The following is a 12,526-nucleotide window of genomic DNA, read 5'->3' on the forward strand; positions in this document are numbered from 1 at the left end:
GCTTATGCAGATGAAGGGTGAGAATCCGAAATTGCTCAGGTGGTCGATTAGCCTACAAGGGCTAGACTTCACCATAGAGCACAGACCAGGGAAGAGTCACGATAATGCAGATGGCCTTTCCAGAAGGTATGTTGACCGTCTGGATGAGGGTGTCTATCCCGTGGGAGATTAGGCACCCTCCACCTCAGTCTGGGGGGGGCGACTGTGATGCTGGAAATGTATCAGAGGGACAGGGCCTCTGAATCCTTGTCCTCTTCTGCCTTTTATCGTGTGTTCTGTTATGTTTTCTGCCCAGGAATCCATTTGGGACTCCTGGCAGTGCAGCTCTCTCTTTTGGTTTGGTGAACAGACCCCTGGGATACCCTTATGGCACCCATGGGTGGGGGGGGTACAACCCTGTGCCCCTAGTGTATGTTTTTGGGCACCTGTGGGTGGCCCACAGAGCAGGGTATGGGCTGGTGGCAGCTCCATGCTGAATTGGACAGGTGCTCTGGGTGTCCTCCATTTTGGGATACCCAGGCCCTGCCATTGGGATCAGTTGATTCCTGATAGAAACAAGATGGCCCCTGTGGCCTCTTGCTTTCTATTGCCTGTTGTCTTGTTTTCCCAAAGTCCTGGGATGCCCTGACTCTGTCCCTTCCCCCTGACTGGCTGTTGGGTGGAAGTTCCATATATGGTGTTGTTGTGAAGGCCCAGCTAGACTGACTGGAGCCTTCCCAGTGACTGTATGTTGTGGGTACCTCCTGTGGGTGGGACCTGGGTGAATGGAGTGTGTGACCAATATACACTCCTTGTTGTGGTTGTCTGGTTTCTGGCATGAGAGACAAAGACTGAGACAGCCCTGCCCGAAACTGGCCTGAATGCAGTGTGTAGTGTTGAATGGCTGGGTACTTGTCCCAATCCACATTCCTTGTTGTGAGTGTCTGAAAGGGAGGAGTGTGGCCTGAATGCACTGTGTGCCTGATTGGCTGACTGACTGCATGAATGCCCTTCTGTGTGATTGGCTGCTGTGTGTGTGCCAGCAGTGTGGATGAGAGACAGAATAGTATATCTGGGGACCTCTCACCACTGGAAATTGTTCAGAAGCATTCAGAAGCTGAGTCTCCACTCAAGAGTAACTGGATTTGCTGATCCTCGACGTCCAGCTGGAAGAAGAAGACTTGCTGTGGCATTTGCTTCGACGGAACTGAAGGTTGTCGAAATCGTCGAGGACTGACCCGAGAGAGGACCTGGTAAGGCGCCCTCTTCCCGTGCTCCGAGGGACCATCGAGCACCGCTGAATCTTCGCCGAAGCGCCCTGGAAGTCAGACCCTCGAAAGGCTGCCGACCCGAGACGGGACCGCCGAGGAGATCGAAGTGAAGCACCCGGACATCGACGCTGTCGAAGTCCATTGCCGTCGACCAGGGTTCGCAGGTCTGTGTAACCGCTGGAGGCCCGTCGAAGTTGTGTTGCCCAGCCGTGGGAACCACTTGACGCCGTGCCGCCGACGATCGGAGCCGTCCGCTCCATTGCCTAAGAACATTCAATCGAAGGACTCTCTCGACCGCATCGTCGACCGCTTATCCTGCCGGAGAAAGTCGAGGACGACCAACGCGCCGAGGAGAAACCTGCCGGTGGGTTTCCCGCCACCCGACGACCCCAAAGACTCGGACGACTCGACGCCCTTGCTGGGCTCCCGTCTCTACAATCTTTGCGGTCCAGAACTATTGTCATCGAGGTGCCCCGCACACCTCCGCCTTGCAGGACGCCGACGCCCCGACGCCGACGAGCACCGCTCGGACGGAGCTGCCGCCTCTTCGACAACGTTCGGCCTCGTTCGTCGACGGACGTTCGACGCCCCGTGCCTCCCGCCTGAAAAGGAAGGCATTCAAGAAGGGCCGTCGATTCCCCGTCGCCGAACAGCGAGTCCCTCGACGCTTGTCGACGCCTTTTCGAGGAACTCGACTCCACCAGGTACATTGGGGGGGTAAAAACATTATAGGAGAAAAATAGACTATTGAACAATATCTGGACTGGGCTGGGGTTATATCTCTTTATTTTGCAGGTTGCCCAGGTGGGGGGATCTCCACACAGAACTGTGTCCAGTAGCAAGGGCCAGTATTCTGCCTATTGTTTCAACCCTCTGTTATCTCTCCTCTCTCTATTGCTGGTTTCCTTCTTATTGATCTGTGTGCCATTTCTACAGTATTGTGAATGCACTTTAATGAGGTCTAATATTAGTGGTACCACTTTAGAATTGTAGATATTTACCATTGCTGATTTTCCTGAGCACAAAGTGCGTTATTGTGATAAGTGTACATAACCCTTGAATATTAATTATATAAAGACTGTGTTTTCAGTAATACAGTGTGTGGACATTCCTTTGTGGGGGCTTGGGGATACACTGTACTTAAGAACCAGCCTGCATCACCTCCTGAGAAGCTAGGCCTTGATTGCTCGTCCATCGCTACCGTATTAGAGAATCTTGGCTGGGGTCCTCTGTGCCTCCCCTCTACCATATAGAGAGCAGAAGTACAGACCCCCCCACCGGTCTTCTTTACACTGGGCCATGTCCGGGGTAGGCCTCGGAACTTCTGGAATCCTCCAAAAGCGTAACTCGACGAAATCTTCACCCTTGAGGGGCGTAGAAACTCCGAAACGGATCCCCATTGATCGGAAGTAGAAACAGTGAAGCTTGAGGCTCTATTTAACCGAAAAAATGAGAAAATCTCCTGAAAAAAGCACGAAAACGCAGCAAAAGCTCGAGAGCTAAGGACAAGGACTCCCAACACTTGAACGTGCGGTAAAAATCTGAGGATGGCTGCCAGGGGCGGGGCTTAGGTAGAGGGCAGTCATTGGCTGGGGGCAGTATGACGCAGAGACCAGTGATTGGTTACTACTGAGAAAGACAGATAGGAAACAAAACTGATACTGATTTTTTCTATACCGAGGATTCCCGGCCTGACGACGGGGAATATTCATGAGCATGTGAATCCATGCCAGACACCATGCTGGAGAATATCTAGTTAGCTTTGTCTATTCATTATGTAAAAGGAAAAACTTAAAAAACGAAGCAGTCTGGATCGCATAGCAGGAAGGGAACTGGGCAAAATAGGTGGAAGATTATAGTTTGCAGCCATTTCACTTTCAGGGTTAGCTGGTATAAAGCAGAAGAGTAATAAGATAGAATGTCACGGAATTTGGGGATCAGCTTATTGGTGGAGCATCCATTTCACAGATGTATGCAACCAGAAGGTCACAGAAATAGGTTTGCCATCAAAAGCATTTCACTGGATCTACATTTTCAAAAGTGTTCATGTGTCATTATGATGCATCTTACCCCAACAAAACAAAATATAGTTGACCCTATGAGATGTAAATACACTAACCTTCACTGTAAAGCATGGAGATAATGAAGTGTTTTACAATAGCAATACTGTAATTACGCATTATGTAAAAACATTTTTAGTAATGGAATTGCACGACTGTCTTAAAAAAAAAAGAAAGTTAACACAATCGTGGTCTTTGTCAGACAGGATATAGTTAGGTTCATTAAAGCAATATCTCAATTAATTATGGTCTGCAATTATTTGAAAAAGAACAAAATCCTGCCTAGCACTCCCACAAAGGCCTTTGGAACTTAAGAGTGGAGTAGATAAGTACTGCTGCACTCTGTTCATTAGCCCCTTTGAACTTGCAGTGAACAGAAAGGAGGGTGGAGAAAGCCCTGAGGGCAAGAGAGGAATTCATGGTGAGCTATGTTTTCATTGAACAGGGAAACAAATAGCTTGCTTTGCTACACAAGTGTCAATTTAATTAGCAAATCTACAGAATTGCATAGCAAATTGCTATGCGACACTTCTTATTTTATGCCTTGCATAGGCTCATAAAGGTGTGCACGCCGAGCCACCCAACACAACATTAAGGTGCCACACCAAGTGTGGCTTCTTTATAGGCGTGTAAAGCCTGTGGAGGTGGCCAGATGTCGCTTGAACATATACTCTTATATTGGCTCCTACTAGCCTGGCTCCTAGTGCCCTGGATGATCTCTAGGTTAGCCTTAGATAGGCTTAAGTGTTTCAGCATGACCTACTCAGGAGCCACGCTGCGAGGGCTGTCTTGTGAGGAGCAGGGTGGAGTGCCCTGCCCCCTGCTGGGCCAGGAGAGGAGCTGGGCCGGCCAGTATGTGAATGGGTGGTCTGTCCGAAAGGCTAAGGAGCTCGGAGAACCAGTCTGGCTGGCCACCAGGGAGCTATCAAAATGATGCTCAAGTGCCGGGATTCCCCCTTACCAGGAAGCAATCTTAATATTTCCTGTTGTCCCGGGAGGCAAAAAAAAATCCACCTGGGGATGCCCCCGCCTGAGGAAGAACTGCTTTAGTACCAGGTCAATCAATTGCCACTCGTAATTGTCCGCCCCAGTCTGCTGAGCCTGTCCGCTTCCAGGTTGAATTCCCCCTGGGAGGTGGACAGCCATGAGGTAAATGTTCTCCAGAGCCCATTCCCACATGCCGACTGCTAGGTTGCACAGCGGACGGGATCTGGTGCCCCCCCTGCTTGTTGACATAGTACATGCTGGTGGAGTTGTCTGTCAGGATAATAACAGCCTTACCCTCGATAAGAGGGAGAAAAGCCTCGAGAGCCAACCATATGGCCTTCAAATCAGTATTAACTGTGACCCGAGTGGCCGGCAGCCGGAAGGGCTTGCCCTGCCTCAGGTTGAAGTCCGCAGACCACCTGTGGAGGTCCGAGAGGAGAAAGGGCAGAATGTTCACTGGCTCCTCTTGGGAGCCCCTCTCCCGAGTCCATAAGTCTATGAAGTGCAGCTGTAATCTACGCCGCTTGAGTCGTGTGGGGCACGGCCAAATGGACAGCTGCCTTAAACCCCAGTAGGCGTTGGTACCACCAGGCCGAGGTCACAGGCCTTGAGAGGAAGTGAGCTATAGTTCTCTTGATGGCCGCAATCTTGTCCTCCAAGGGAAAGACTCTCAGAGCTTGTGTCGCAGATGAGGCCCAAGAAGGTCAGGCTCTGCGGGGCTGCAGCTGAGACTTCTTGATAATGCTAATGTACCCCAGTTCGTGGAGTGTGTTCATCAGTGCAGAGGCTAGTATGCTGAACCGCTTCCGGAGAGGGCGCCTAGAAGAGCCAGTCATCCGGGTATAGGTAGACGTGGTGGCCCTGGGGAGGGGTGCCACTGAATTCAGCAACCTGGTCAACACCCTGGGAGACGAGTTGAGGCCGAAGGGTAGCACCTTGTATTGAAATGAAAGCTCATGATCTTGAAGCGCAGTAAGGAACGATGCAGCTGCCAAATCGGGACGTGTAGGTATGCGTCCTTCAGATCCAGGGAGCACATCCAGTCTCCCCTGTACAGTGTTTCCGCAACCATCTTGAATTTTTGCAGAGGGAGCGAGAGATTGAGGTGTAAAGGTCTAACACAACTCTCCAGCCAGCCTGGTTCTTCTGTATGGTGAAAAACCTGGAATAAAAGCCCAAGCCTTGCCAGGAGGTTGGGAATTCTTCCACAGCCTCGCTTTCGACGAGTGACCAGAGCTCTGCCAGCAGAGATGCTGCCCGAATCTGGCGGTGGTAGGGGAGGCGGGAGAAGAGGAAGGTACCAGTAGGAGGTACCCCATGGAGACTACAGAGAGCATCCAGGTGTCGAGAAATTCTGATGCCAAAATTGCACATGAAAGGCAAGACTGACCCGCACCGGAGACACGTGGACCCAAAGTGGCGTGTCATGCCTTTTTTTCCTCTAAGGCTGTTGCGGAGGAAGGGGGATTAGAAAAAACCCTCTACCCACCTCCTTTTGTTGTTTCCTTTGATGCCAACTCGGAGAACGGTGCTGACTCAGGAGAACGGTTCGGTTGTCGCAACCTCCATTCTTATAAGCCTCGGAACCCGCCAAACGCCCGCCCCTCGTCGGAACATTGCTGCGACTGGGTGTAGGCCTTTAGACCTGGCCTTTGTAAGGAAAGATGAAGAGTTGGCAGTTTGCGAGCTGTTCTTTTTATCCAATTCCTCCTGCGTGGTGGAGTGGAAGAGGCCACTGCCACTGCAGGGAAGGTCCAATATGCGTTCCTGGACATCGTGATTAAACTTAGTAGCCCAGAGCCAGGCCGTCCTTCTCATGTCTGTAGCAATGCAGATGGCCCGGACAGCGGTATCGATGTGGGACATTGTGGACTCTAATGTCCTGCGCTACCAGCCTCGATTCTCCTAGTCCCGCCTTGAAGCATGCTTGGCACTGTGCCAGAAGTTCTGGGAGATTCCTGCCCGAGCCCTTGGTTAGCGGCTGCCAAAATGGCATCTGTGTTGGCCTGCCGCAGGTGCCAGGAGGAGTTTGAGTACAGCTTCTTTCCATACGCCTCCAAGATCTTTTCCTCCTTGCCTAGCAGCATAGAGGACGAGGTGGCTGAGGACTTCTGCAGCTATCACAGAAAGTGCGGTTGAGGTGTGTCCCCCTTCATCTGCCTGTACTTGGCGTCGAGGAGCCGAGTGACAGGCTGGGCCGAGTGCGGCTTGAGCCACCCCTTCTTGGCCAGGGCAATTACCTCTTTCTGCATCGGGATGCCCGTTTTGGTAGGGGGTCTTAGGGTGAGGACTTCTGTGAAGACCCCCTCCTCGGGCTGCTATACCTTGGGCTGATGAAAGCCCAAATACGCTGCTAAACTTGCCAGGCGTTTGTGGAAGACCCTGGCTTAAAACGGTGTGTCGGGTTCCTCCTCGTCCGTGACCGCCTGACTCGGGAGGGTGGGGAGTCCGGAGCTAGTGCTGGGTGCCGTGGGCTGCGGAGTGGAGAACGGAGCCGGTGGCTGCTGCGGAGGTTGGTGTGGAACCGCCTGTACTGTGGGAGGCAGTGAAGCCAGAATCGGAGGAGCTGTAAAGGAGGGGGGGTCTGTACTTCTGCTCTCTATATGGTCGAGGAGAGGCACAGAGGACCCCAGCCAAGATTCTCTATTATGGTAGCAATGGACAAGCAATCAAGGCCTAGCTTCTCAGGAGGTGATGCAGGCTGGTTCTTAAGTACAGTGTAGTCCCCAAGCTTCCACAAAGGAATGTCCACACTGTATGAGTTAAAACACAGTCTTTATATAATTAAAGGTTCAAAGTTATTTACACAATCACAATAACTCACTTTGTGCTCAGTAAATCTACAATGGCAAATATATAGAGTTTTAAGTGGTATCACAAGTATTATTAGATTTCATGAAAGTTAATCAACTGTACTCTTGTCAAATGTCATAAAAATCACTTAACAAAAGGTAACCAACAATAGACATAGGAGGAAAGCAGTTGGTTAAAACAAGTGGCAGAATATTGGCCCCTGCCATTAGACAGAGCTCTGTGTGGAGATTTCCCCCCCCTCTACCTGGGCAACCTGTAAAATGAAGACGCATCACAAGCCCAGTCCATATGTTGTCTAGTCTTATTTCCTTCTATGTTTATACCACCCCAATGTACCTGGAATAGCAGAGTTCGACGACGAGTCAGTCATAGACGGATCCTTCTCGAGCTACTCCCTTTAAAGCAGGAGCCAGGGATCGTCGAGATCCCTCGAAGAAAGTGAACTCTGCGTCGAGGCTGCAGCTTCGGTCCCAGTGGTGGTCGTAGACGATGCGAAGACGTCCTGTGGGGCACGTCGATGTAAATAGTTCAGGACCGCAAAGAGATTGTGAAGAACTGTGGCCCAGCAAGTGCATCGAGGAGGCCGGCATCTCTCCTGTCTTTGGGTGATGGGAAACCCACCGGCGGATGCTCCACTGCGTGTCGACGGCCTGACCTTCTCCGGTGGGATAAGGTGGGCGGTGGTGCGGACGAGCACGCCCGTGAATCAAAAGTCTTGGCAAATGAGTGTGCAGCTCCAGTCGTTGATGGCATGGCGTCAAGCGGTCCCCTATTCTGGGCAACACGGCATCGACGGGCCTCCAGCGGTTATGCAAACCTGCGAACCCTAGTCGACAACGGTGGACGGAATGTTCAGTGCTTATCTTCGTTCTCCTCGGCGGTCCCCGTCTCCGGTCGGAAGCCTTTCATAGGTCTGACTTCCAGGGAGCTTTGGCGAAGGTTAGCGGTGCTCGATGGTCCCTCGGAGCACGGGAAGAGGGCGCCTAACCAGGTAGGTCCTCTCTTGGATCAGCCTCGACGGCTTTCGGATTTCGGCAAAGGGAGACAGCAGTCAACCTTCTTAAGGCTCGGCTTCGAGATTCAGCTACAGTTCCAATGTTAGTTTCAACTCCAGCTTCTGAACGATTTCTAGCAGTGAGGGGCCCCCAGATATGCTAGTTGATCTCTCATTCGTTCTGCTGGGTCATACTCGGGCAACCAATCACTCAGAAGGGCATTCAGCAGTCAGCCAATCAGGCATACAGTGCATTCAGGGCATTCAGGGCATTCTCCTCCCACTCACAACAAGGAATGTGTATTGTGACAAGTACCCCACCATTCAACACTACACACTGCACTCATACCAGTTTCGGGCAGGGCTGTCTCAGTCATTGTGTCAAACACCAGAAACCAGACATCCACAACAAGAAATGCATATTGATCACACACTCCATTCAACAAGGTCCCACTCACAGGGTGTACCCACAACATAGTCACTGGGAAGACTCCAGCCAGTCTGGCCTTGACTTCACAACACCATGTATGTAGCTTCCACCCAACAGCCAGTCAGGGGGAAGGGACAGAGTCAGGGCTTCCCAGGACTTTGGGAAAACAAGGTAACAGGCAAGAGAAAGCAAGAGGCCACATGGGCCATCTTGTTTCCTATCGGGAATCAACTGATTCCAATGGCATGGCCTGGGTATCCCAAAATGGAGGATACTCAGCGCACCTGTCAAAGTCAGCATGGAGCTGCCACTAGCCCATACCCTGCTCTGTGGGCCACACACAGGTGTCCAAAGACATACACTGGGGGCACAGGGTTGTACCCCCACCCAGGGGTGCCAGAAGGGTATGCCATGGGTCTGTACACCAAACTAAAAACATTAAGAGCTGCAGTGCCAGGAGTCCCACGTGGACTCCTGGGCAGAAAACAATACAGAACACAAATGAAAAAGGACTACAGGACAAGGACAGGGAGGCCCTGTCCCTTCAATGCATTTCCAGCATCACAGGAGCTGGCTGGGGCAGCGGTGTCTGCGGCACCGGATGAATGACTATGGGTGACGGTGGGGTGACCTGAGGGAGCATGTCCCTTCTGGGGAGTTCACGTCAGCCCTAGGAACCTTTCGAAGAACTGGTCTTCGGAGGCTGAAGAGGTGGCAGGTGATATTGACGGAGTGGCTAAGGGCAGCTGGGGCCGGGGCACACTCTGCCTGGGGTACAGGGGAAATGTGCCCTGCACTGCTGATAAATTATAGGCCACGCACATGGCTGACACCAGTCACACCTTGTGACTCTTTCCTCCACCCGCACCGCAAGAGGGGGTATCGGATGAGCAGCCATCTTGTCTGGCATAGCGGCCATTTTGTCGCGCTGCATGCTGAAGTCGTGTTGCCTGGCTCACTGGAACCAGTCCCGTCCACGACACTTGGTGTTTGACCAAAAGGCCTATCCAGAAGCTCAGGTCGTGACCTGGAAGGCGTATTGCCCTTGGCAGAGCTGCCGGTAGTGCTGTGTGAAGGTGCCCCCTCGGACATGTTGTCGGTACTAGGGCGTGGGCCCTCGGTGAAGACCCAGTAAAAACCTTCCGGTCCCTCAGCACTGTCACCGGGAGGATCCACTGAACCCTCGGCCTACCGGACGGTAGCTTACTTAGCCTCGGTACTTGTGCTGGTATGAGAACCTGAGCGGTTCCTCCTGCGTGTGCAAGTCCTTGGAAGGAGTCTCCCTTGCGGGGTGCGCTGGAAAAGAGTGGCACTACCTTGGGCCTGGATCGATGATTGGCAAAGTACTTCCGGCCCTCTGGGGGCGATCTCTGGAAGAGCTCCCTCCACCTGGCTTAGTCTGTTCTTCAGAGACCTCGAGGAAAGCGGGTTGCACGCTGTCCAAGCTTGCCAGCCGTGGTCTGGGTCAGGCAATGTAGGCAGAGGGCATGGGGGTCTGAAGTTAGAAAGATCCTGTCACAGGATGGACACCTGCTGGACCCTTGGGCGGAGCGTGATGCCTGAGGACAGAGTACCTGGATGATAAAAAGACAGAAGAGAAGTAGTATCTGTGTGTGGAATTACATAGCCAAAGCCAAACCCAGGATTGCTGGTGAATTCAGCCCGTTCCAACCAATGCGGAAAAGGGGACTGAGGAGTGGCACTGGGGGGGCGGAGTCAGGCGAGCACATGCTCCCAGGGCCCGCGCCTCTGAATTTAAAGGGGAAGAATATTTTTTCTGGTGAAAAAGGTTCCATCTCCCATCCCTCGCGAGGGTCGCCCATACAGTATGGAGGAAAGGGGATGGGACGTAATCGTATCTTTTCGTACTCCTATGCATTTCTGTATGAAACCAGAATTTCCCACACGGATGACTGGGAATTATTCCAAGCATGTGAACCTATGAACAATTCTATTCTGGAAACACACCTATTCCGGGCAGGACACAAATGCAAAGAATTATTTAAAATCAATATTTCTCAGGGGCGGATCCCTTCCATCAGAAACTTAACTTGAAAGAAAAGAAAAAAGCTTACCTCCTTGTCCTCCACCATATCCATTGAATCCATCTCCATAGCCACGTCCACCAGCATAGCCATCTGTAGGAAATTATGTATCATTAGCAAACAATCTGCAACAAGGATTAATGCAAAATGGATACTCTTCGGCTTTTATTAGTGAGGAATGTGGTTATGTGCGCAACTGGACTGAAAGTGCAAACTATGGTTGAGTAGAAAAAATACAGCCTTTCCATGAAGTGGCAATTACATTCAGAGGAATGTAGAGGAAAACATGCAAAAGAATTACCTCCAAAAGCATTTCATTGTTGGGAAGTGTTAGGTAGAAAGCCCATGTTTTACCCAATTGGGTATTTTCTCCTAGGCAGATTTAATCCAAAGCCTAACAGAGTGGCTCTGAGTTTTATGTGCAGTTATAACTCTTAAGGCAAGGGAACCCCAAAAGTAATCAAGTATCCCAGAGCGTGTACCCCCACTAGTAGTCACATGGAAAGATAGTGATGGCTTTTTCACCTGTGCAAAATGGGTCAATGTGGTGGAAGCAATTTTACCTGGCTGTGTCCTCCTCTATTCATGAAGGTGCTCTTTGACTTGAATGCCTGAGGGGTCTTGTTATTAGGAAATGATCCTTAAAGCCCTCTGGTGCAAGCCCTTCCTGAATCTGCTGCCACTAGTGATTTACCTCAAACTCACCAGGCTCTTCAAGTCGTTGTAGTGACAGAGCAGCTCAAGTCAAAATTGTTATTTGGGGTATTCTTGGGCCACTTTGTGGGGTCCCTCAATTTGCCCAATGTAGCATTTTGAAAGCCATTGGGATACAAATTATTTTTTAAATCGTACTCTGCCATTTATGTTTCAGGCCTTCCTTTGTTCAGGGTGACCACCGGGGCAGACCTAATTGGCGTTTGACCTTGTGGGTTCTTTTTTGAGCGCACAATGGCAGCCTCCATATAGGTGTGAACTGGCTTATGCCAGTATAGGTCCGTGTACCATACTTTTCACTTCCTGTGGTGGTTGGCTTTTGTTTTCTGGCAGTTCTAGTGACCAACCATCTGACCCTTTGCCCAAAGCCCTAGTGTTTGGCTGGCTGGCCTTTAGCCAGGCACTTATTCCAGGGGTAGGTTCTGCGCTGTCCCTTGTTACCTTGCTGCGTTGTTCCAGCAAATTTGAGTTGGCAGCTATAGTGCCATTTTTAAAAGATACTTGGCAAACCTTTTTAAGATCAGTGGCGTGGTCCTATCCAAGTGCTAGAAAATATTTTCTGTTTGCAACTTATCCTGTATAGATTTCTATGGAAGCCCATTATTGGTGCTTTATTTTTGATCCTGACCGGACTTTATGAAGGGAAGTAAAGCCTGCAGCTTCCCTTCCCTTGCCATATGCTCATTTGTTATGGGAAAACTGACTTCACACTGTCAGTACTGAGAAGACATGCATTACTTACCGTAATAGCATTTCTGACGATTGTAGATGCTAGATTCACATGCTGTGCATACAGTCTGACATCTAGTGGTAATCGCAGAGTATTGCATCTTTCTTTTGAAGATCGAAAGGTGACCGACATGGGCGGGACTGTAACACTATGCCTAACGTGACGTGTAGTGTACCCAAAATACCTCATGCGTCGAGGTCCCTCTGGTTGTGTATTTTCTGCTGTGAAGGAGCCTTTTAGTCAGCATGAGCGAGTACAGGAGAGAGCAGGTGTAAGATGTCCATGTTCCTTCCACTCCACAAGGGGAAGAAGGGCGGGCACATGTAATCCAAGTAGATAAAATAATGAGAAATGCTATATCGCTAAGTAATGCATGTCTTCTAATGCGTGTGAATCTGCTTAATATCACGTGCTGTGCAAAGACTAGCGAGCAGTACCGAGATGGGGGTGGGATGTGTGAAGGAACAGTAGCAAAGTCTTAGCGCTGCTTGTCTCACCTGAG

At 50.8% G+C, this 12,526-nt stretch overlaps 1 protein-coding gene across 3 annotated transcripts in view; it reads right to left on the reverse strand.

Moving 5' to 3' along the window:
- HNRNPA2B1 (heterogeneous nuclear ribonucleoprotein A2/B1) overlaps positions 1–12,526 on the reverse strand; it is a 594,776-nt gene that overhangs the window by 242,683 nt on the left and 339,567 nt on the right. For all 3 annotated transcript variants that reach the window (XM_069648208.1, XM_069648207.1, XM_069648209.1), the window contains exon 7: positions 10,611–10,673. In XM_069648208.1, the coding sequence (XP_069504309.1) occupies positions 10,611–10,673 (63 nt within the window). The remainder of the gene's footprint in view (positions 1–10,610; positions 10,674–12,526) is intronic.

The sequence above is a fragment of the Ambystoma mexicanum genome, chromosome 2q, assembly GCF_040938575.1.
Source record: "Ambystoma mexicanum isolate Mex_15411 chromosome 2q, UKY_AmexF1_1, whole genome shotgun sequence".
NCBI classification, from domain to species: Eukaryota; Metazoa; Chordata; class Amphibia; order Caudata; family Ambystomatidae; genus Ambystoma; species Ambystoma mexicanum.